At 34.8% G+C, this 24,083-nt stretch overlaps 4 protein-coding genes across 6 annotated transcripts; 1 reads left to right on the top strand and 3 right to left on the bottom strand.

The window, feature by feature from the left end:
• Positions 1–816: 816 nt before the first annotated feature.
• On the bottom strand, positions 817–2,127 carry LOC110419935 (E3 ubiquitin ligase PQT3-like). Its single transcript, XM_021433070.2, has one exon. The coding sequence runs from the start codon at positions 2,125–2,127 to the stop codon at positions 817–819; it is 1,311 nt and encodes a 436-aa protein (XP_021288745.1).
• A 340-nt stretch (positions 2,128–2,467) lies between these two features.
• On the top strand, positions 2,468–4,843 carry HBP1 (SOUL heme-binding family protein). Its single transcript, XM_021431821.2, has 2 exons — positions 2,468–2,802; positions 3,656–4,843. Exons 1-2 carry the CDS (start codon positions 2,549–2,551, stop codon positions 4,089–4,091), a joined length of 690 nt encoding a protein of 229 aa, XP_021287496.1. The 5' UTR covers positions 2,468–2,548; the 3' UTR covers positions 4,092–4,843.
• A 153-nt stretch (positions 4,844–4,996) lies between these two features.
• Positions 4,997–14,550, bottom strand: UBP15 (ubiquitin-specific protease 15). Of its 3 annotated transcripts, none has more exons than XM_021431818.2 (14): positions 14,290–14,550; positions 12,009–12,440; positions 9,899–10,337; positions 9,353–9,809; positions 9,124–9,272; positions 8,905–8,993; positions 8,410–8,495; positions 8,139–8,301; positions 7,855–7,978; positions 7,564–7,721; positions 7,371–7,455; positions 6,711–6,923; positions 6,189–6,250; positions 4,997–5,754 (listed from the first exon to the last, which is right to left on the bottom strand). In XM_021431818.2, the coding sequence occupies exons 2-14, from the start codon at positions 12,293–12,295 to the stop codon at positions 5,067–5,069; spliced, it is 3,000 nt and encodes a 999-aa protein (XP_021287493.1). In that variant the 5' UTR covers positions 12,296–12,440; positions 14,290–14,550; the 3' UTR covers positions 4,997–5,066. The 3 variants fall into 3 exon arrangements, with proteins under 3 accessions (XP_021287493.1, XP_021287495.1, XP_021287491.1); XM_021431820.2 differs by having other exon boundaries at positions 9,124–9,257; XM_021431816.2 differs by having other exon boundaries at positions 9,124–9,275; positions 14,290–14,549.
• Positions 14,551–17,490: 2,940 nt separating this feature from the next.
• On the bottom strand, positions 17,491–18,178 carry LOC149526983 (protein GOLVEN 2-like). Its single transcript, XM_089784160.1, has 2 exons — positions 18,064–18,178; positions 17,491–17,966 (listed from the first exon to the last, which is right to left on the bottom strand). The coding sequence occupies exons 1-2, from the start codon at positions 18,137–18,139 to the stop codon at positions 17,815–17,817; spliced, it is 228 nt and encodes a 75-aa protein (XP_089640286.1). The 5' UTR covers positions 18,140–18,178; the 3' UTR covers positions 17,491–17,814.
• Between the last annotated feature and the right edge of the window lie 5,905 nt (positions 18,179–24,083).

The following is a 24,083-nucleotide window of genomic DNA, read 5'->3' as shown; positions in this document are numbered from 1 at the left end:
AATGTAAGAAACAAATACACCACGATATGCAGTAAATAAATAGCCTTTGAGCTCTCTCTTCACAATTTCAAACTTATGACTTCTATAATAATGTTTAATTGTTAAAATTAGACAAAAGAAAATTAAGCAATTAAACTCAAGTGTTTGGCTTTTTTAAGGTCGATGTGGTAAATAATCCTTCATTTATTTTAGTACCCTTCCACTATGTAGAGTAATTCAACTTCTTGGACATAGCCAAGAAACCGTCAAAGTCGACCAGCAGGACAGGAAGGAATAAAGCCTTCACTGCCCAGACCAGACAGAGACACAGTAAGACCAGATCCACACCTTAACTTACACAAACTATCATAAACTGAAGAAAACACATCACACCAAACAGAAAGCATAAGCGAACAGAACCAAGAATGCACCACTGACATAGAGTCCGCCTCCCTGTAGAAACCCAACAGCCAGAATAAGCAATCCCCACACAGCCCCCATTAGACCCAGATTCAGCATATCACAATAAGGTAACTATGCATTCATAAACAATTGACAGGAAAATTGCAAAAGAATAATACCTTTTTGGAGTAAATGAATAATTTAATTAGCGAACACAGAGAACAGAAATTTCTAATCTCTCGGCAAAATTGCTCTGTTGTCCATATAATTACAACTACCTAGAATTATAGAACCTGGGAAGGAAACTGCAAGGTAATACATATAATTTTGTGAAAATAAGTACTTTTTTATTGCAAAAATAAAGAAATACAAAACTGTTCTGTTGTCCCTATAACCATAACTGCCAATATTTCACAAGTCAAACTTGACATGAATCTATGCTTTATATTTCTTCGAGGGTTGCGCAAATTTTGCATCCAATCCAAACTCGGCAGGATTCTTCTCTGGTGGAAAGGCAGTGAACATCTGATTTTGTGACACAACAGCAGCATAAGGTGACATAAATCCAGGATACATACCGGCCCAGTATGGATTATAGGCAGAGTAGTGTGGAGGCATCATATAGCTGTCAACTCCAACATTTTGGGACGTTCTCCTCTGTGGGTATGTTGGCATCTTGGAGATATTCCTCTTCCTTTCCTTGTGTGTCTTGCCCGAAACTACCTTCTTCTGTTGCTCTTCTTTTTCCCCAAGCATGACACTTGCTTTCGATGTTGGCCCCTTGACTTTGTCTGAGGTATGTTGTGAGGGAACAATCATCTGTGTCCGTTGATCGGCTTTTGATGCAGCAGATGCACTTTCCTGAATCGAAAAACTGGTTCCACCATTGTAAGAATTTCTATTCCCGGATTGATTCAGAATTCGGTTGATAGTATCTCTAAGAGTCGTATTAGGCAGAACATCACCGGTCACTATTTTCCTTTGGCAAACACAAGCAGACTTGGAAACAATGTGATCCCTTATGCACTTGTCACAAAAGCTTCTGAAACAGCACTTTGTCAGAGCAGCATCTTTCATCACCTTCTTACACAAAAGGCAGCGAAGTTCAGGTGGTATCATATTATCACCAAAAGAACTACCAGAACTTGAAGCAGAATCCTTTGAATTTGCAGTTGTAGGTTTAACCCTTTTAAAATCATAATTGGGATCACCATTAGTAGGGCAATGTTGAATATAATGTCCAGCCACCTTACATCGATGGCAGACATAGCCCTGTTGTGGGATTCGGCCCTTTCCAAAGACGTATAAAGTTTTAAACCCATCATCAATTTTGTCTTCCTTAGAATGGGTATTGCTTGGATTGGCAGTTGAGTTTATGAGAATGAAATCGGAATCAGGTCCAAAATCATGGGAATCAAAGCGTCCTTCTTCTTGAGGATCTTTCACAGCAGGTGATGGGTTCTTTTCTATCTTGGGTTTTTCTTCACCAATAACAATGGGTGACACCGGTACTCCAGGAATGCGGCGAATCAAAAGGGAAGTCTGTATTGGAATTAAGATGGAATCATCGGCATATTGTTCATCGGTTTTGGCATTGGAGATCAACAAATCAAAATCTTTGCCATTACCGTATCTTTTAGAAGCAAAGATTCTGGATTTGAACTCGGAAACTGAGATAAACGGACCATCAACGGGAATGGAATGGAAATCTTTGGAGCTCTTGAATTTGTAATAAACCACAGCCATAGATGAATCCTTAGGGTTAAGGTTGTATCTTCCTCCTCAAGAAAGGGTTTGGACGATGGGGTTGCAGAAATTTGAAAAATCTTGGGTTGCTTGGGCTTCATGCAGGAGGACTGCAAGAATGACAAAAGTGTACGTTGTAAGGAGAGGCTAAATACCACTTTAAATAGGAATTCTTTGATTGGAAGAAAATTTAATAGAAAATTGTAAAAATGAAAATACTAAATAGTATCAATAGATATCTTTATTTTCAATAATTATTATAAAATAAAAATGAATTGATTGCCACGTACGTTGAGGGGAGCTGAGTTCTCAAACACTTTATCATAAATGTGTGGACGACGGACAATGATTCTTTCCGAATAAGAAGCCATTGAACTGAAACTCATCAACTCACTTCCACTGCCAACAGAAACTTCACCAAATGGCTGCTTTCAACACATTCAAGCTATCACTTGTCTTGAGTCTGCTCTCGAACATCGGTCTGTTGCCAGAAACCAGCAAGAACACTGTTGGGATATTCCCACCGACATGCAACCGCATAGAGTGCCCGAGTTTTGATGTGATTCAAGTTGGCAATGGCTATGAGATCCGTAGATACAATTCCACCGTCTGGATGTCGACTTCTCCGATTCAGGATATTTCTCTTGTTGAGGCCACCAGGACAGGCTTTCTTCAGTAAGATTACTGTCTCTCATCTCCTAAATTAACTTCTTTTCATTGTTTATTTCTTTTTTAAAAAAATTAATTTTATTACCAATCAAAAGCAGGTTAGACCCCTGAAAAAACAAGCCACTGCAACCCGACAATGGGGGCATCAGCCTGGGTACAGTTGACAGAACCTGGCCTGCAAAAAGTTGCCAGTAATTTACCTTATTCATATATACAAAAATCACACCCATCAACCCCATTTATTTCTATGGGTTTATCCAGATATTAGTTCATTAATTTTATGTCTTGTAGAGTGTTGCTGAAACTCACACAGAAATTTATGAATTAATACTATTATTCTTATCAAATACCATGTTCATATTTCTTTGAGGATAAGGGTAGATTATGTAATTGATTTCCAATCTTTCAAGAACTGTATTAAGCTCTCTTATTTTATCTCATCATTTCATATCCTCTTTATAATCATTAGACTCACCCTAACTTTGGTGTATAATGATTGAAACAAAACCAATTTGTTTGATTTCTGGAGACCAGTAATTTGAGCCTTATGTTACCTCAGATTTTGCTACTGATAATGGAAGAGAATAGCAGGTGGAAAACAGAACCACCCTGTTCCATAACAGAATCTCTGAAAAATCCAAGAGAACTTGGAATTTCTATGTGCATTGGTGTTAAATTTAGCATATTTTCTCCTACTTTCATTTGTCTCCACTCTCCAACCTAATCCATCTTCGCAGATATACTCATCCGTTGTTCAAATTTTATTTTTCTTGCTTCCAAACACATTCATGGTTTCTCAAAACTAGCTACTAAGAATGCATGGAAGTTCTAAAAATTTGGTTCCTACTTCTTCTTGCAGGCTATTTAACTACATTCAGGGAAAGAACAAATACGAGGAACAGATAGAAATGACAGCTCCAGTGTTAACTGAAGTTCTACCAAGCGATGGACCCTTCTGCGAGTCATCATTTACGGTCAGCTTTTATGTCCCAAAGGTGAACCAGGCAAACCCTCCACCAGCCGAAGGCCTCCATGTCCAAAGATGGAAATCCACCTATGTAGCCGTAAGGCAATTCAGTGGATTTGTAACAGACTATAATGTTGCAGAGGAGGCTGCTGCCTTGCAAGCCAGTCTTGAAGGCACTGCTTGGTCTGCTGCTATTGAGAAGACTCGGAAAGCTGATGCCACTTCAGTTTATACGGTCGCACAGTACAACTCTCCATTTGAATTTAATGACAGGGTAAATGAGATTTGGATGTTGTTTGACATGGAAGATGAAATCTTGCCGGTTTAAGTTGACAGTTGGAGGAAAATAACTTGGCTAATCTTAGAACTACAAGTTACAGTGCTCCCGAGAATGGTATGTTTAGAGGAACTGAGTATATATTCTAAATCTCTGAACTTTGTCTGAGATGAGAAACTGAGGGTCAAGTATCTTGTATGTAACATGTAGCATTGAATAAATAAATGGTTTTAACTGCAAAAGCTTTGATCAATAAAATCTGGCTCTCATCTTATACTGAAGACTTAAGATTTAAAACTCCATATGAATTTTCAACAATTTGATCTAACCATGCATGCAAAATGAGGCCACATCCTCCAGCTAGCGCTTCTTCATTTGGATAATCTTTCTTCTGCTAGCTTGAAAGCCAGATCCATGGGCTCCAACCGATGTATATCTTATGATCCTAATTTCACAATCTAGAGCAACACATTACTAAGGACTGACAAATATACTCTGGCAAATAACCAGATCCAGCATCTCCAAGGGCTTTACAAATTGTAAAAACTATATATCAGATGCGGAACAATCATGGCTTTCACATTGCTGCTTCTCTTCACAATGGGGAGGAAGAACTATCAACCATCCCCAGGGTCATGCATGGACCCTCCTTTGAGGGAGGAGACCATCTGCAGACCGGGATTAGAATCCATTTGTCCTGTAACCGGTATGTTCCCAAAATTGAAAATTGCTTAACTGGAAATAACTTTCTCAAAATTAGCATGGATTCAGCTTCAGTCTGTCCTACAAGCTAAACTGGGGGAACATGATCGGATATAAGACTCAAAAAACAGGGGCTGGAGCCCAAGGGAAATGCTGGCACTATACAATCTTCAAAAAATATTTTGGGGAAATAACAAGAATATTTCTTTCCGTGGGTATTTTAATACGATCCACATGCCTCAATCAACAAAGCATTGAAACGAAAATTGAGGCAACACTTCTACCTGGCTAAGTCACTATTTAATCAGTTGGAATTTCCACAAACTATAGTTCACAATGACCATAAGTTCTATCAAGAGTATTTTTTGGGTTACTCCCATATTTTACAAACATGCCATTGTCACTATCCAAAGAAATTTTGGTCAAAGAATTACCGACCTGTTTCAAGTTCTCTTGAACTGTAATCACAGGTTGGGCTGATGAGTATGAATCCCAAACATAACCCTTCTCCTCTAAAACATACCTAGTCAGGGGTCTACTAGTTGAAAACATTCTACACGAAACCGTGTTGCAAGAGGAGGATTCTGGAGTATACAAGTTGTTGAAGATTGAGAATGGATCTCCACTGCTTGCATCAGCATAGTCCACAGTACTGAAAGAGTCTCTAGTACTCTCCGTTGTAAAAGAAGCCTCATCTGAGCTAGTGAAAAGGGACCAATCACTAGAAGTAGCATCAGAGAACTCCATACTGATAGGTTCAGCATACATCTCCATCACAGGGTGAATGTTACTATTTGCACTCTGCCTAAGAATGCCATTAGAGTTGTTACAGCCTGTAGCAATTTCAGGCCTGAAATCTGAAAAATGCTTGGGGCCAACAGAATGGCTACTGGATTTACTTTGTTCTGGCCGTGACGGCTTCTCAGATTTTGAGGTGGTGTGCCTAGTGGAGGCTGGAGCTTGCTTCTGCATGCTCTTTTCAGTGAAAGCTCTTTGAGGGCGAGGGCAAGACCTTCAAATGGATTACATACTTTCAGAACTTGAAGAGAGGAAGTCAAATGTAACATTCATACAATAAAGGAACATCCACGAAATTATTTTAGCAAGAAAACTGACTAGAGTTCCAACATTTAATGCCGCAGCTTAAGTATGTGATGATAACATAAACAATATGAAACACCATAAAAGCAATTTTTTTTTTTTGAAAAGTACCATGAAAGCAATTATCAGATAAGATATCTTAATCCTTTCTTTCCCTGGAGAAGATAGAAGATTGATCTGAATTAAATGGAAGAGATTGCTAAGAAGTCCTAGGATTGCAACAAGATCTAATTGATACACAGGGATAGGAAACCCAGAAAAGGAACAAAGGACAAAAGGAAAGGGAGAAAACAGGGAAAGGTAGATGGTATTTCTAAAAGTACTCTAGCAATGATAGATATCTACCTCATGTAAAACAAGATGTAAGCCCCCTCAGACATCACTTGACTCATTGACACCGGATGAACCTGTAAGTGAAGGGGGAGCCAAAACCTTATTTCAATCCCATTGCAACAAAAGAGAATCTAAATGAAACAGTTAGAATTAAAACATATTTTAAAAATGCAAACAATCATGCTGATTGTATAAATCAGCTATTTTAGCCCATGAAATATACAAGCACGAATGATGAGATTCCTTTCAATAAAGCTAATAGCAAGAGAAAAGAAAATGCAAAAATAAAAATAATTTGATCAATAATATATGGAAAAAAACAGTTCATTGACATGCAGACGGATGTCCACAGAATTATGGCTTTCACCTATTCTAAATAAATAGAAGAAAAGTAAACAACAGTCCTGATATATTTTCACTGAGCAGCTGTATTTCTAAGAAACAATCAACACGGGATTATTTTAGTAAGGAAAACCATATATTCTCGTGTGTATAACCAATCATCTTGCACTGAACCTGAGGAGATAACTTTACCTCAGTATCATCTATCCTGAACCAGTTGCCTTGCAAATCTTTTACATATGACACATAATGTCCAGAAAAAGATGCATTCAGCGTATCCAGATGCACCACAACAGCATAGAGCATGTAAAGTGGAGGGATGTCACCCGTTCCAGTCATATACGGAACCATATCCAGCATCTCAGGGAAAGTGATACATTTGTTTATTTTCCCATATTTTCCCTCCTGATTAAGCAACAGCAACATCAAGAAACGATCAAGTCAAACAATGAACAAACCAAAAACAATATTATGCAATATTTCAAAAGTAGGTTACAATGCAGGAAGGATAGATAGACACACAAACCTATCATCCCCAAATTGTTCCACAAATAAAGAACCTAATGAAAAGGAAACCAATTTTACACTTTGGTGTGTTTAAAACAGTACAGACATACGATGTCTACCTTCAAAATTAATTCTGACTTGTCTGCTATTTGTTGAGGGCTATACAGAAGCAACATTTGCTTAAGTTGAGTAAGTTGCTAACATAGTTATGAAGCAGCTTGTAAACCACCGGACCAAAACTCAAACCTAATTGTCTATAGACCAAAAGAGCAAGTTCTAGGGAATGTTTTTGCATTTATGACATGACATTAACAGAGGAGAGTACAATGTAGAGCAGAGTCATACCTGAAACCTCTTTAAGACAATTGTCAGGATGTTTGGAGCCTCATGTATGCACAACTGCTTCCTAGCCCGAACATAACTAGCACACCTTTTGACAAAAGTATTTGCAAAGCCAGTAAATTAAGCAAGTTAAATCAAGTTACATGATTATTATAATAAAAGATAATACAAAACATACTAAAACAAGGTTTCACACCTTCCACATCTATACATGTTTTCTCCATCCAAATCTTCAGGTGTTGTAAACTGAGTTAGTGCATCTTCCAATGACTCAACCCAACCAAATATCTCTAATGTAAGATCCATAATGTTTTCATATCTTTCTGATTCGTGAGAACATCTAAGACACTTGACCTAATTACATGGAGATTGCATTATACATAGCCCAAGGAAAAGTCAAAAAAAAAAAACGTAAAAAAGGAGCAGAACAATATTTCATGAGAGAACATAAGATAAAAGTTAAACAAAATAAAATAGCTATAGACACCTTTGACCTAAGATGCCCTCCAAAAGTATGTTGTATAAATGTTGTCTCTTGCAACCTGGGATCAACCTTGCGTTCCCCACCTAATCTCTCCAAGCATATCGATTGCATTGAAGCAACCAGGAGCCTGAAACAGACAACAACTCAACTTTCAGAGTGGCAAGGGGATGAATTCCAATCTTACAGTAAAAGTGTGGAAGTTTAAAGCAAAACTAACAAATCTAGACACATATACAAGGGGAAAAGAAGGGGGTGCAGGGGGCTATTGGCTAGCGAATATTGTAGACCTCAAGAATTCATGTGCATCTTCCTGACTTCCATCACCCATCTGGCAATTAATACTTCGAATGTGTGTAAGGATTCTACTAGGTGACAAGGGGCCTCCGCTCTCTCTTAACAACATTACATGTTGCTCAAGCTCACACATAAGACACCAATCTTTCCCATAACCTATAATATAATGCAAAAGTAAGCTCTGATGCAATTGAACAGTGTAAAATATTTGCGTTATTATTAATGTACAAATAACAAACAAGTGAACCACAAAAAAGTAAGTACAGGCTCTTGAATGTGATCTTCGCAGCAGGTAGATGCTGAGAGGCTTTGTGCAGGTTAAACACTGCAGAACAGCATTGGCATAGCAACTGCAAAACAAAAACAATCATCAGTGCAATAAAATATAAGCCCTTAGGATTTACTTTTAGTATACAAATACAAATAAGTCATCCTTCTTTTCAAAATCCAAAATGAATTACATTTTGATTGGTCTTCTGTCAATACACCACTTTGCAATTACCAATCAGATGAAGTATGGTACACCTAAACTAGCTCTTGTGGGTAAAATCAAGAAAATAAAATGCAATAGGGTATTGAGGTGACTATTCATTCTGTTTTATACTTAATATGCCATTGAAGACGTCAATCTTCAGTATTTTTCTTTCTTTAGTTCGGGACATATACTACTACAAACATTTCTTAACTTGAAGACCATATTCCTAAGTTTGATGGCATATATAGCAGAAGGTACAACCATAGAAGTAACAATAGCAATACCTGTTCCCACAATTTAGAAGGCCCCTCAGTGATAAGTCAAAGAATTCACACTGGAAAAAATTTACAAATTCTTCATAAGGAAACAGCATCTGAGACAATAGGATAACAGATCATAGTCAGAGTTTTCTGTTCACAATTCAAGAACCCTATAAGAGAATTTAACTCAAAATGGAAGTGATGCAATGGATAACAATCATAGATAAATGTAAAGAAACTGACCTTTATTTTCTTACGTCTTTCACCACAAAGTGCAGAAAAATCCTGCCTAGCAAGTTTTGATGACTTCCTTAAACGCATCATCTCCTTAATTCCCATGTTAGCAGGCCCATCAATTCCTGGTGTCAGTATGGCACCTGTCATTCCAGAAACTTCTGCATGAAAAATGTAGAATATGAAACGCCACAAAAAGCAACACCTAAATATCAAGAAGAAAAAGTTGAAAATTTACTTAATTCATCTGGAATTTGTCCCTTCCTCTCCATCTCAGGGCTTAATTGTTCCCCAGATACTTTCACTGCTAATTTTGGTGATTTAGAGACTTTGGATTCTAGGGAATGCAATGAACTTCTGGCTTTTGTGCATTCCTTTAGTGCTGTCATCCCAGAACAGTCTAACTCTACTGGTTCATCACTAAAAGAAAATTCCCCATTGACTAAATTCTCTGCACCCAGAACAAAGGCATTTTCAGCTTCATGAGCACTTGTCCCACCTTTTGCAGAATATGGTGGGCCAGAAAATTCATAGTTGCTTTTTGGTTCAGATATGTTGCCACGTTGACTTTGATTTTTATGACTCTCATGCATGGCAGTTCTTGCATTTTGTCCATGAATATGCATGTTAGAACCATCAGCATTATGCTGTTTTGAGATGCCTTCTTCTGATGCAACAAAGCCACTAGTTCTTGACTGCACCAATAGTTCAATGTAATTATCAGAATCTACCTGATTAAGAAAAAGCTAACGCATTCTACATAAACAAATTCGCAGATAAGAACCTTTTGCCTTATAAAAGCCTCTTTTGAAGAAATATTATTCGTTGTTGAACTAGTAGCTCGATTCCTTGAGATTTCCTCGCAAGAATCAAATAAAGCTACATCCTCTCTTCTTAGCATTTCTCTGTTGGATTTACGAGAAATTCTCTTGTCTGTATTTCTTCTCTCTGGTGCACAGACTTGAGCGTTATCAACTGTAGAACAATCCCCATTAGCAAATACACCAGTGGTTTGACAATGACTTATACTATCTAAAGGCGCTTTTTCCATGACAGCCTGCTTATTAATGTACCCAAAGAACTGTGAATTCATGTTGTCACTGTGTAGCGCAGATTCTTCAACTGAGGCAATGCTAGGAGATGAGCAAGAGCTTGCACTCTCCAACTGCAGGCATTCTTGCTTATGAACTTGCCTCCAATGAATAATCTGACACCTCCCAGAACTGCATACAAGTCATCATTTTTAAAGTAAGAAACTTCATGCGGAAAGGGTGGGTCAAGGTGATATATATGGAAAAAAGAGAGATCAGAAATTGATGTGAACTTGGAGAATCCAGCAAAAAGACCATATATGCATTCGACAGTTTCATGGAAGAGACAGACACCCATAACTGAAATGGAAAAGGTCAGGATCCAGAAGAGCAGAGACGTTTAGACACTGCTTTACATGAAATGAGAAACAAGGAAAATGTAGGGTACATTTGATTCATAAACTTAATCTTTCTATGGGAAACATTACCAATCAATGAATTATAACATAAAGTTGGGTCCCAAAGGAATTTCATCAAAACCAAATATATGGCCGTTCCTAGCACCAATAGATTTCCATTGTTGATCTATTGCATCTCTTAAAATTTATTATGACCAGTTTCCTGTCATAATCAATAAATGTATTTTACTGTAAAGAAATTTCTAATTTTAGTAACTCAAAAATTATTCAAGATCTTTTAGACAGAAGAAAAGATTTGGTCACAGCAGTTTGTTTTGAACTGTTCTATTAATAGACTGTTTTGAACAAAAGGTTTGAACTGTTGTATGAATAAAAGGAATGGCTTTTAGTTATTAGTTTATTATATTTCCATATTTATTATTTCAATATACTTCATACCAATTTAAGCTTGGAAATTCATTCACTCTCCTCTTAGAAAGTCCTATGGTAATCTCTCTATATATACGCCTTTCTGTAAGGTGGTTGCACTATAACAATATGATAACTCTCTTATGGGAACTTTTAAACCTACTAATCATGAATGAAGTCTCCTGTATTACTATGTCAAATATTCTTACGTTAACACTTCAATGTCACCGTCCCCTACCCCTCCCTTCCTTCTTTTTCCCCAATCCCCACCTACCCTTATGGTGAAAGAGGGTGGAGGGAGAGGTACCAAAAAATAGTAAAGTGCATCATCTTCTGCAGGTTATTTTGGATTTAGACAACTTATTGAGACTAAAAGGTCACCAATTCAAAGAAAAAGACCAACTCAGAACCTCCAAGACTAGCTTTGATATGATAAGGATTAGTTGTTATGCTTACACAAAATGAATGCAGATGAAACCTTCTTAAATAAACTGAAATGTGAAACACTAAGAATAATCAGGTAATTAAGCCAAAATGAAAAAGAATGTTAAGGAAGAGCAAGAACCCTAGCAAGTCTCCAAAGAAAGCCTGAATACAAACTCTAGGAAAGTTAGAATGCATGGGTGGATGAAAATAAGAAAATAAATCAAACCACAGCTAGGATTACTGCAGCATCAGACATCAAGCACGAAAAGCTCCCTTAGAATATTATAGAATTTACTTCATGCATATAAATGCCTGTAATGAATTATTCAAAGTTCATTTAAGCAGGCAACCACAAGGAATATCTATTTTTGCAGAGTGATAATAAACAAGACAATATTGCACAAAACTTATAACTAAATTGCAGAAACACTTTGACCAGATCTAATTTGTCATTTATGAAACTCTAGCCTAACTGTGGACTTTTATTCCAAAACACTGCTATCTAGCATTTAATTCCATATTTTACTTCCTTGAACAAGAAGGGCATTCAACAACAATGAAGCACAGTACTAAACAAAATACATTGCAGCTGCTAAGGGCTAGAATATACCAATATCTGACAGCCTTGCATCTGGAGCAGCGAGTTGTTGCTGGACCAAAGCACCTGGCACACACATGCAGCCCATTCTTTGAAGAAGCAACAAGAGGAATAACACTGGCAGCATCCATTGTTTCTGCTCTAAGAGCTTCTTCAGCAGCAATCTGAGCAAGTATACTTATCCTCTCTCGTTTCTTCGAAGTCTCACTCCATTTCCCAAGTAAGAAGTAAGCAACCAGAGGAAGCACCACCAAGACCAGAAACAATGCAGGTATATCAGCTTCCCTTGGCTCAAGCATGTCCCCACAAGCATTCTCATGTCCAATTTGCCCCCAAATTGAATATCCAGAAGGTATTCTTCAAAAGCTACATAACTCCAATGAAATCAACATCCACACCAGCAACTTAAATTACAATATCAAAATCATGCTGTGCCATTCAAACCTGTCAAAATTTTTCTGACTAGTTAGGTCACAACATAAGATTGCTATATAAAAAACACACTGTCAATCAGAGTTACAATAAATATATGCATTTAAGCATAAAGAAGTTGCTTGACATTCTACCTTTGTATATTCTGCAGCAACAAATTGCATTAAAACACAAAAGCAGATTACTTCTCTCCAGACTTTAAGTACAATAGAAGAAAAATTGCAACCAAACCTTAGCAAGTTCTTTCGTAATGCAGGAGAAAGAAAGGAAACGCTGGCAGCAGAAAAATTAACCCAAGCCCATGGATAAACTAGAACGAATAACTTTATATGACAAAACTCAGTGACAGAAACTCCCCAAGCTTAGATATTAGTGAAGCGAGTTCAGTTCCAAGTTATCCATCCTATAACAAGAAGTTTTCAAGATGGAAAACGAGGCATGCGAATTCCAATCTGCATTGAGCCCCTCCTTGCCACAGCGCAATCAAACTCAGCTATACCGATGGGCGAGGGGGGATTGGGGGGAAGAGGGTTGGTCCTTAAAGGAGAACTCAAGTTGAGGCAAAACTATGCTTATTTTATACCTAAACCTACTAAAGCAAAGACAATAAAACTTAAGGAAGGTATAATTATATATCTATTTCAGAATAAAATTAGCAGGAAAGGTGACAAGATTCCAAATTTGAGCTATTAACAAACATAAGGGTACACAACCATGACAATCAGGTTTCTCTTCCATAGGATGACAAAGAAGAACTTTGCTCAACCTTAACAGTTCTGCAATAGTCGCTCACTAACAGGTTCAGAAATGTTGCTCCACCAGGTAATAAATAATAGAAACTAACGCAATGCTTCAATCAACTCTAGTTTGCTAGTTATAAGGCTATGACCATATGAAGATAAGTCACACTCATCTTCCCACTGTCTAAACTTTATTTTTTCTATTGATTTATAAACTTATATATCTACAGTTGTGATTGTAAAACAATGTATTAACACATCAGAGCACCAAAAAACCTTAATTTAGTTTACCTCAAACTTCTCCTGAAAGGGTTCAATCATTTATCCATATCTGATTTCTACAGAGGATTTATTGCTACACAAGCAGTTCTGCTAGACTAATGGCATGAGCTGCAAAAATTTCCATATTTTGCGTTTAGAGAAAGCAACAAAAAAGAAAGGAAATGGGGCACTGCAGAGAGAGGGGGGAACCATCTTTACAATATCTTGCAAGGGCCTAGAAGTGAAATTTTTTTCAACACAAAAGGAACAATTATTTAATTTACCATCATTATTTGACCATTTCTCCCCTGGTAAATGCGTCTAGCTGAACAATCTCACTCCCCCAAAGCACCAAACGTTTCAACTATAGTTATCTTTAATCAGGCACAATAAGTTAAATCATTGAAAGAAAACATTTTGCAATCCCCAAAGCACTAACATTTCAGCCAGAGTTACTTGAATCAAGCACAAAAAGATAAAATATTATTTAAAAAATACAAAACCAGGAGAATAAAACTAGAAATTTCCCCATTTGAACCTACACATTAGTAAAACAAAATTAACCCATTTCCAAGTAGTTCAGGTTTCAGGTCTGTATCTACACTATACCCAAAATGCCCCAAAAAAAACCCATTAAATCAAGCATTTTTCCAGCACAAAGCTAGAAACAAGAAGTAGCCCAAGAAGTAAATCTTCTGGCCAAAACACCCAACTTTTCTTCAACAGAAACGCAAACTCAAGTAAAACCACTCATTTCTACAATCTCAGATTCAAAAAACCCAAATAGATAAATAAACAGTAAAGAAGTACAAACTAAATGAAATCATGGCAAAGTTGAGTAAAGCTTGAATCTTTCATACCTCTCTCTCATGCAACCTGAAGAAGAAATCTAAAGCAGAAGCAAAAAAAAAAAAAACAAAACAAAACCCAACAAACAGTAAATTTTTTTTTTTTTCTTTCTTCTTCTAAACTTGTTTTTCTTTCCTTCAAAAAGATTCTTTGATTCCTCAGATGGTAAGACTAAAGACAACAGTCTTCCTATCTTTCTCTCTCCTTCTATACAACACCTCTTTGCCTTCACACTTCTTTTTCCACTTTTTAAGATTTTGGCAAATTTTTATGTCTGGTCTGCTCAGACCCAAAGCAAATGTACTGATAATCACTTTAGACCCGTGGCACATAGCAATTTGCTGGGAAGTGGACAGAGTGTGGGGCTCACTCCCTGTATTGTTTATGGGGAGTGGTGACAAAATTGGAATGATCTGTTTTCAACCGTCGGATTTGTGGAAGTCGGGAGTTTTGTACTGTACTGGCTAATTGTTTTTTTTTTTTTTTTAATTTTTTAAACTTGAGGTCAGTTTGGTCGTGGAAACAAAGTTAAGAGATAAAATTACCAACAAATTAGTTCAATCGGAAAATATTAATTAAAATTAGTTAAATTTTTATTTTAAAAATTTAGCACAATACTTTCACGAAATTAAAATAAAAGGCACCTTAATTACAAAAAACTATTTTTATAAATATCACTTTAATATGTGTTTGTAGTGTTTTTTTTAATTTTTATAAATATATTTTAATAAAGCACCCGACACATGTAATTTTATTACCCTAATAAAATTTAGAAATCGAGTATAAGATAATATTCTTTAAATAATATCAGTAGAATGTTAAAGAGTGCTTACATACACATGTTAATTTGCAATTAATATTGTCTTTATTAAATTGAAAAACCTTGAAGGGGTAAACGAAATTAGTAAAATATAAAAGAGATGACTTTATCTTTTGCCTGGGAAGTGGGGCCCAAGTATAGGATGTTCTTCCCAATGATTTTACTGCTGGACACGTGTAGGGACGGGATCAAGAATGGAGGATAATTGTTGGGAGTAGCATCTGCATGACAGTAATTTTAAAATGACTTTGCTTCTGTTAGCAGAAGATATAAAAAAATAAAAATAAAAAAGAATTATTAAATAATCATGGAGTTGGGCAGTGACGTACAGAGGGTAAGTTAGGCATGCGGGAATTTTGTGCTTGTTGGGAAGCATTCAATTGCTCCTATGATTTGCCACTCTACCCAACCTTCTCTGCCGTTTACTTAGGCTAACCCTTTTATCCTGTCCTACAGGAGTGAACATTCGATGTAAATCATTGTCATACGCAAAAGAGCTGAGAATGAAGAATATAAGTATCACAAATTCACAGGAATGCATGCAAATCATGGGCCAAACTCCATGGCCAAAAGGCCTGTGAAACCAATTCTCCAGCCATAATTGTGTCTCGACCTCAATTTGTATAGCCCTTGTCTGTGTTATCAGCAGCTGTCTAATTGAGAAGATGGGGTTTCCTGACTTGGTGATACTATTTGTTTATTGGTGGCCTCCATCTTGTCTTGGGGTTGTTTTCTGGTGAAAGGAAAATTTGACAAATTATTTGATCAAATATGTGGACATAACTAGGAGCCATATCAAAACAATCACAAACCTAAAATTTTCTAAGCCTTTTTTTTTGCCTATGCCACCTTCAACATGAATTGAATCATGTCTTATTAGTTCTTGGCTTTTCTTTAATTATCACTAAAATTAATTGCAAGATAGAGAGATTTGATTGATTTATCTTGACATAATTATTATCTTTTTCGAATTTATTTTATTTTTGTTATTAAGGAAACATGAACAGATTAGTTAGTAATAATTAATAAACTTAAATAGCTAAATTTAAACTTGATTTTGATCAAATTTTCAAAAAACAATTAAGATTACTCAAATTTTAATGTACTAACACTTAAGTATTTGGCCTATTGATTAATATATGATCTTGCTACTTAAAAAGTTAACTCGATAATCTACTTAAATTATTATTCAAATCTTTGCTTGACTAATCCGTGGCTCAATTCATTTGACTTACTTTTACCTTGATATATAATTCCTAATTTGCTACTAAATGAAGCTTGAGTCAGCTTTCTCTCATTGATTTTGCTATTAGTTCTTAAAAAGTCTCAAATTTGCATACCAGGAAAAGAAAGTCTCAAATCTAAATCTCTCTTCCTCCAACTATTAAAATTTAAAAAAAAAAGGAAAATTTGGGTAATGACCAAATATGTTATGATCTAATATAGTAGAAGCAAGAAGTGCAGCAATGATCTGACCAAGGAAAAATCAGTGCTTATTCCAATTCTCCCAAAGTGGCTGTCCATTAGAGTTTCATGGGTTACTTCTCAAGGACATCATTAGCTGGACAAATTAAATGACCTAAAAAGGCAAATTACCTGCAGGAAGAGGCTAGCTTCAAGATAGTCATCCAAATTTTACTTGGTAGAATTTTTTTAAAACGAATTTTTTATGTCTTCTATAGAATATCTAACAGGTTTGGCACCTGACCACTGAAACCAGATATTTAGAGGTAATTGACAAAGGAAAGGGCTGCAAGGAGAGAATTTGCACATACTTTTCTCAAATGAAGTTTCATCATTTAAGAAGAAGGGCTCACACTACATGCTCCATTTCACATCAATCAAATAATACTACTACTATATAATTCATTGTCCACAGCAGAATTTTAACAGCCTTCATACATGATTGCACAATATATATATATATATATATATATATCTAAAACTATTAACAAAAAAAATAAGTGTATGAACTTTTTTCTTATGGCTAGAATTCAAAGAAGGGTTGTTTAGTTTGTAAGATCTTTTCTTTATTGAAATAGGGAGTTAGTAGTACTGTTTTCTCTCAAGCACACACTTCTGGAGATTTCACTTAAAAAGGTTTCAATTTGTAGACTTCTCAAGGGTTTTACAAATTAGTAGCATACCATAAACAAAACCATCTGATCATACATACAATTTTATGCATAAAAATGCATCAAAAATTTGGACTCAATATTGTGTTATTTGCTGCTTGATATATGTAAATCATATAAAAATATTACTTCACTATTGGTCCTCCGGGTGATGTTGCAACATTAATATTTTTCCGGTAGAAAGCAATATGTTGTGTATTTATAGAAAGCAATATGTTGATTTATAGACTACTTGAGGAAAGTTGTAGATGTATACATGCACTAGACAAATACAAGGCATCTCAATAACAAGAATACTGCCAAAGCAACTCTAGGAAACTTATTGCATTACCCTAACTTTCAGAAGATAGATATGCATAAACCCTAGCTAGGGTAATATATCAATGCATACACACACACACACACACTGTGTCAATGATCAATTCTGGATTCTCGTTTCTATATGTAAATAATTTCTTCCATCTTTTTATTCCTTCTGCTATATTTAAATACTAAGCACATACACTCAACATATATAAACGTAGGATTGCAGTAAAATTAATGCCTAAACAAAGCTATGGTACTTGTTTTACAAAATCTCCTTAGTTATGGATTGGAGGCTTCCTTCTTGCCGGAGTGTAGTCCACAGCTACTAATTCATCAACATTAGATGCTCCATCTTCGGTTGCTGCAGTGAGCACCTGATCATCGTGGCCTTTCTCCGTTTCCCTAGCCTCCTTTGGCAAACTCTGTGCTGTCAACACAAAAAAAAAAAAAGTTCATTAATTAGGAACTCTCCATATTCAAATTATTGATGGTTCAATTTGATGAGAGGATCAAAGTTTAATTACCTCTAGCAGTTGTAGAGCTGAAGCAAAGGAGGAAAAAAGCAACTAGAAGAAAATGTTTGCGAGAAATCCTAGCCATCTAAGACTCTTATAAGGTTTTGTTTAAAATCTCTCTTTGTTGCCTATAACAACCTCTATATGTTGCCTCTCTTATATAGAAGCAAAGGTAGCACTTGCTATCTACATACATAGACATGTGGTGCAATTGACTATGACATCAAATTTTGTAGTAATTCTACGTGAGTAATGTGGTCTTATACAGCCAACATCAATGTCTCCTGCTGTCTTCGCATGAAAATGCTAGCATAAGGCTCGGAGTACAAGCTCCAATTAACCATTTAAAGATGAATTTGTCATTTGGACTGTTACTCCAGTGAAGTTGGTTTTGTCAAAAATGAAAGCCCAAAGGGGAAAAAGTAACAAATTTCTGATATTGAACATGTTTTCAGGTAGGGAATTTAGGTTCCTTCCACATGATCATCATGTAAAATTAAGCGACAAAATGTACAATCGACGAATTTTTTGTATGACCTTACTTAGATTCATCTAAACCATGTTCTATCTTCATATGCAGAAAATAGAGTGGAAGGGAAGAAAAGTCTTATGTTTTTGCTTGGGATCATCTAAACCATTGGTCACTCATCAATTCATTAATGATACATCATCCACCAAATATTCTGAACCCAAACACTAGAAAAGAAAGGATCCAAACGTCCAATCCTATATATAAAATAAACAAAACCATGGTTTAGTGCTTTCTTTCTAATATATAGTTAATATTAAGGAAAGAAAATGAGCTGCTGTTAAGTAGACTGAGATTGTAACTAATCTACATTAGCTGGAAATAATTTCCCCAAGAGCAAGACCTAGGTGAAAAATTATATTCTCAAGTGAAATTTGTGAGGTTTTCCACTAAATTGGCAAAATAAGAACTAAAACTAGATAAGCTGAATTCTATCAATCTATTAAATTGGATTTTTCAGATTTTTTTTTTAAAATTAAAAATGATCATTTCATTATATAGAATTATTACTTACAAAAGCAGATAGTCATCAACTGGTAATCCTTCAGTCCATTACTACCCTAGAATGGCTTACAAAAAAACAGCCATGACCACAACCTGTTGGATTTTTCAGATTTAGTTTGTAATCAATCATTACACTAGAGAAGCACAAAGATCAGCTAAGTCTTGCCCTTAGAGTATATATTAATGATAAGCAGAAACTAATCATCATTAGGTATAAATAATTACTACAAGTTATATTCTTTTAGCTTCGTTTATTTTTCATATTTTTGAGCTTTTGTCACTCAACTTGTATCAAGAAACAGGGACCAGGGAACGGCTTCCAGCATGCCATAGATTTGTGGACCCATCTTCTCTGATATGCCCAAGAACAGCATTTATGACCCTGCATTGCTAAGGACTAGCAGCTTTTGTACCAGAAAACAAATTAACATAGCAAATTTTTCTCTGAAATTGTACCGGTGGGCAAAATATTCATGCATTTTTATAGCATGATATGATAAGAAGATCCCCGGAGAAAATACATGTGCCATTTTCACTGTGTTTTTGCATTATTTAGGTTGATTAGATTGTGATTTTCTCTAATTAATCATGGGAAGGAACCAATAACCATGCCATTAATTCATGACGGGAGAAAATCCGACAATGGTAGGGCTACAATCATTTTCAGATAAGATGATCCACGATTTTATGACTTAAAATTCACTTGAATAGCACCGATATTTTTCTATTTGATGGGTCCTTATTTGTCATATAATGAGCATACACTAAACATGATTTATACTGCTAATTAAGGCTTTGAGACAAAGAAATTTTAATGCGGAAATGTAAGATGGGCTATTACAGGAGGAAAGGAAAATTGTAAGCAATTACTAGGTACTGTTCTTACAATGAAGAAACAGTCCTTTTAATTTCTTTTGATTTGTCCAAACTAACTAGAGCGTGTATGCATGAATACTTTCCTTCCTTTGTTAGATATGTTCTTAAGTAGGCCACCTCTCCCTCTCCCATCTCAGAATTCTAACCTGAAACCGCTAAATAGGATTCTTAAGTTGGAACCGTTGTGGCATGTTCTTGGAGCCAGACAAGTATAAGTTCTTTTTAATTTTTATAATTTGGAGAATTAAAATGCAATGCATCATTAATAGAATCTCTCTTTCTTGGACTTTAGAACTTCAGTAATCAATAACTTGAGTGATTGGCCATAGAAATGATGGCTCCCGTATGTACAGCCACTAACCTTGAACCCACATGTCTAATTGTCCGGTGAGTAACAAGGCCAATGAATCCAGCTCAGAGAGGGTACAGCCACTAACCTGGAGCACCAAAATCTCTGCAGCAGCATTTTCCATGAAACAGCACTGCGTTTTACTCAGAACTTGAGGGCCCTTGAATGCTGCAAGAAACCTACCAATTTTAACCAAGCAAGCTAGCACATGGGAACCTTTTTTTTTTTCTCTCTTGGGAGGTGTGTTATATTGCTTTCGCCTAGTTGACTTAAAATGAAAAAATGGAATAAGAAAAGGAAAAACTTTCCCCATCAATATCATCCTCAATGCACCATAAGTCAACACAGTTAGAAGATAAGCCCCTTTTGCTTTTGGTCCAAGCAGTTAAAAGAGCCAAAGTTTCAAATCAAAAAGGTTGGTATGTCAAAGGGGACAATGTAAAAGTCACTGTGGCTTCATTGTGTCCAAAATCATGACAACTTGGAGATAGAGGGGATTGTGACAATGTCCCCAAGCAAGTCCCCCTCCCCTCCGTAGGGCCACATCCATTCTCCACCTGCGATGTGTCAGTCCGGAACCTCATTCGCACCGTCGGGCTTGAAAGCCGGCGTGCCGGAGCCGACATGGATTAGACATGAAAATCATCAAAAAAAAAATGACCAGAAAGAATCCTTCAGAACAGCTGATTTGTTTCATGTATGTTTGTGGTCTGGCGTGAGCCAGGGTGTGGTAGGATCCCAGGGGTCCATCACGTGCACCACCCCGGTGGCTCGCATCTTGTAGGCTCATCCAATTGCAAAACCTATCGAGCACATTGGAATTTCTTTTAATATGATTTTTGGGATTGAAGTTTGGTACCAAACATGGTAGCAATCACAACACAATTATATGATGGATTGCCTTTTGGATGTGTGGGATATGGTTTATGGGGGGTCAAGCTCCGGATTCTTGGTTATCAAATTGTAGGTGTAACTTGTTAATCGTGGGGGTGAAACTTGGATTATTATTGAGAGACAAATGAAAAGTATAAGGGCACAGGACCACGTGTATGTGTAGGGAATACACAGTAGTTGGGCGGTGGACAAAAGGTCGGTTTGGCCTTTGCAAAGTCGCAAATTGCAACCAAGAAGATATGGGCTCTTGTCTCCAGACATTTGACAATCAGTTTTTCACATTCAATGAACTCATGCCCATGGCTTAGCCATATCTTGTTGAAAATTTGTAACATGTTTATTTGCCAAATGTTGCATGTCAAGCTTTATATGAAATGAAAGGCACCAGAATATGTCTTTAAAAGGAAACTATAAGGTTATTAGAACTTAAATTTTTTAATTCGAATCTTGATACAAATGAAATGAAATTTATGAGATAAATCAAAGAATGTTATATTTTATTATATAGTTCAAAATTCTCACTTACATAAATAAATTATCAAAATTTTTTTAAAAAAATTAATATGCTAATATTCTACAAAAAAGAGAGAGAAATTAAGGTCAAAATTCATGAAATGACAAATGAAATTAATTATAATAAAATAGAACAAAGTGGACAAAAAAGAGCAAAAACAAATGATTGAGGAAACCCACTAGTGAAAGAAAACAAAGGTCAAAACATATTTAAAAATTAAGTATGTTTTGTGTTGAGTTGTCCAAACATGAATATGCATGGAATGGTTTCAAGGACAGCACAAACATGTTCTTAAGGGTCTCATCGTCGACCAAAAAGAGGCCACAAAACTTAAATTTATAAGAAATGGAAGGAAATAAGATGATAATGGAGTGGTGGGTGTGGAAGGAAGGCTGGAAATGAGAGATTGATTGAGGGGAAGAGAGAAGCTAATTGTCATGAAGACATTAGAGAGGACAAATTTATGATTAAAGACAAATGATTGTACAAAACTTCTTATCATATGTTTGTCATTGTCTTAACCCTTTATTAGATTTATCAAAGAATTTGGGATATTGAATTTAACTTGAATTGCACATGGTAAGATGTTGTTTGGTATCAAGGATGTACATCCATGTTTCTTGCAATGTACTTAATTAAATTACATTATAGCATTTGTTTTAAAATAAATTAAGATAACCTAAGATTGTAATACAATCACATTATAGTCAACAGATGTAATGTGATTATATTAAAAAACTGATATAATCTCATATTACAACTTACTCTACAATGTTATCAAGCTTGATTTGACATTTTTGCCATTTTCCAATCATTAAAATTTTAAAACTTAATTTTTGTCACTTTAAAAAAATTTAAAGAATTAAAAATATTTTTAAAATTTTTGAAAAAAAATCTATAAATTTTTAAAAACATAAAAATAATTTTTTAATTTGTAGAAATTATAAAAAAAATTTAGAACAATCAAAAATAATTTTTAATTATTTAAAAAATTCTAGAAGGATAAAAAATAGAATAATTTTTATTTTTAAGAAATTATAAAAGATTAGAAAATCCATAAAATAAAAGTTATTTTTAGAATTTTTGAAAAATAGAAAATATTCTTCTTTATGCTCATAATTTTTACAAATTATAAAAATTATTTCCTCTTTGTAATTTTTAATAAACTTTTAAAAATAAAAAAAATTTCTTTTTTTACTTTCAATTTTTTTTTAAAAAATCCCTTTTGGTTTTTTACATTTTTGGTTTTTTCCAAAAAGAATTATTTCCATTTTTAATGTTTTAGGAATATTTCAAAATAATAAAAACAATATATTTTGAAATTTTCAAAATTGCTAGCAAATAAAAAGTTATTTTCTAATTAATATCAACACAATTTTGCCTGATACTTGATTATTTGTTAGAAAATTTATTTAAGTGGTGATATCATATAAAAATTTACAATAAAAAACATAAAAAGTATATTAAATCTATATTTTAATACATAGTGATAATTCTAGTAAAGAGCTTACAAATCAAATGTTACAATATTATCTTTTTAACATTTTAATCATTTTTCTTAATATATCAAACGATGAAATATTATCTTACCAGTAATCATATTTTTTGTAATCATATTATCTGCTATCATATTCCCTGTAATATAATTATATTATAAAGTACTAAACACAATTTTAAAAAACAACTATTAAGTGCTTCTGCATTAATAATTATTGTCTATAATATTCCCTTAAGCTCAAATTCAGTCTAACTATTTGTTTAAACAACCATCATTTATCATTCGAATATTTAATTTATTAGTTGATGCATAATTTTCTATCTAAAGAGCAGGATTCAAATCTCTCATCTTCTTATTAAAATACAATCACCATTTAATAAAAGTTATAAGCTATAATCAAAGGAAAAATACATAAAAAATCCAAAAATGTAATCATATCCCCGTTATATTTATATATTAATTCACCAACAAATTCTTTAACTGTTTTCAGGCTTAAAATCGGTTGTTTGTGTCAACATTACACATGACATGACAGCATGAAGTTATGACATGGACGTTCATATAATTAATCAACATACATTTTAATTCTCAGCCCGACGTTTTTTTATTTAAGTTTTCTTAGATTGATTTTTTTTTATAAAAAATAAAAATTAATTAAAGTAAATAGTAAAAACATTTAACCGACTAAGCTTGAAAAATTAGTAGTAAAAAGTGTGATTTTACAAATATATATATATATATATATTTAAAGTGGAGATTTAAACTTTGACTATTTCAATTTTTTTAAAGAATGTACCAATCATTAAGTTAAGTCTAATTAAATCCTTTACCATATAGAATAATGACAACATGCGAAATATTAATA

The sequence above is a fragment of the Theobroma umbraticum genome, unplaced genomic scaffold (genome assembly GCF_002168275.2).
Source record: "Theobroma umbraticum cultivar Fairchild unplaced genomic scaffold, ASM216827v3 scaffold_67.0, whole genome shotgun sequence".
NCBI lineage: Eukaryota > Viridiplantae > Streptophyta > Magnoliopsida > Malvales > Malvaceae > Theobroma > Theobroma umbraticum.
Note: the sequence above shows the minus strand (reverse complement) of the source record. Positions and strands in the feature narration are given on the sequence as shown.

What these genes read in the sequence shown, in the direction of transcription:
- LOC110419935 (XM_021433070.2), bottom strand. Translation starts at nt 2,127, where the DNA reads ATGGCTGTGGTTTATTACAAATTCAAGAGCTCCAAAGATTTCCATTCC.
- HBP1 (XM_021431821.2), top strand. Translation starts at nt 2,549, where the DNA reads ATGGCTGCTTTCAACACATTCAAGCTATCACTTGTCTTGAGTCTGCTC. An exon ending in ACCAGGACAGGCTTTCTTCA is followed by an intron (nt 2,803 to 3,655) that starts GTAAGATTACTG and finishes TTCTTCTTGCAG; the next exon opens with GCTATTTAACTACATTCAGG.
- UBP15 (XM_021431816.2), bottom strand. Translation starts at nt 12,295, where the DNA reads ATGCTTGAGCCAAGGGAAGCTGATATACCTGCATTGTTTCTGGTCTTG. An exon ending in ACAAATTCCAGATGAATTAA is followed by an intron (nt 9,276 to 9,352) that starts GTAAATTTTCAA and finishes TTTTTCATGCAG; the next exon opens with AAGTTTCTGGAATGACAGGT. An exon ending in AAAGACGTAAGAAAATAAAG is followed by an intron (nt 8,994 to 9,123) that starts GTCAGTTTCTTT and finishes CTATTGTCTCAG; the next exon opens with ATGCTGTTTCCTTATGAAGA.
- LOC149526983 (XM_089784160.1), bottom strand. Translation starts at nt 18,139, where the DNA reads ATGGCTAGGATTTCTCGCAAACATTTTCTTCTAGTTGCTTTTTTCCTC. An exon ending in CAGCTCTACAACTGCTAGAG is followed by an intron (nt 17,967 to 18,063) that starts GTAATTAAACTT and finishes TTGTGTTGACAG; the next exon opens with CACAGAGTTTGCCAAAGGAG.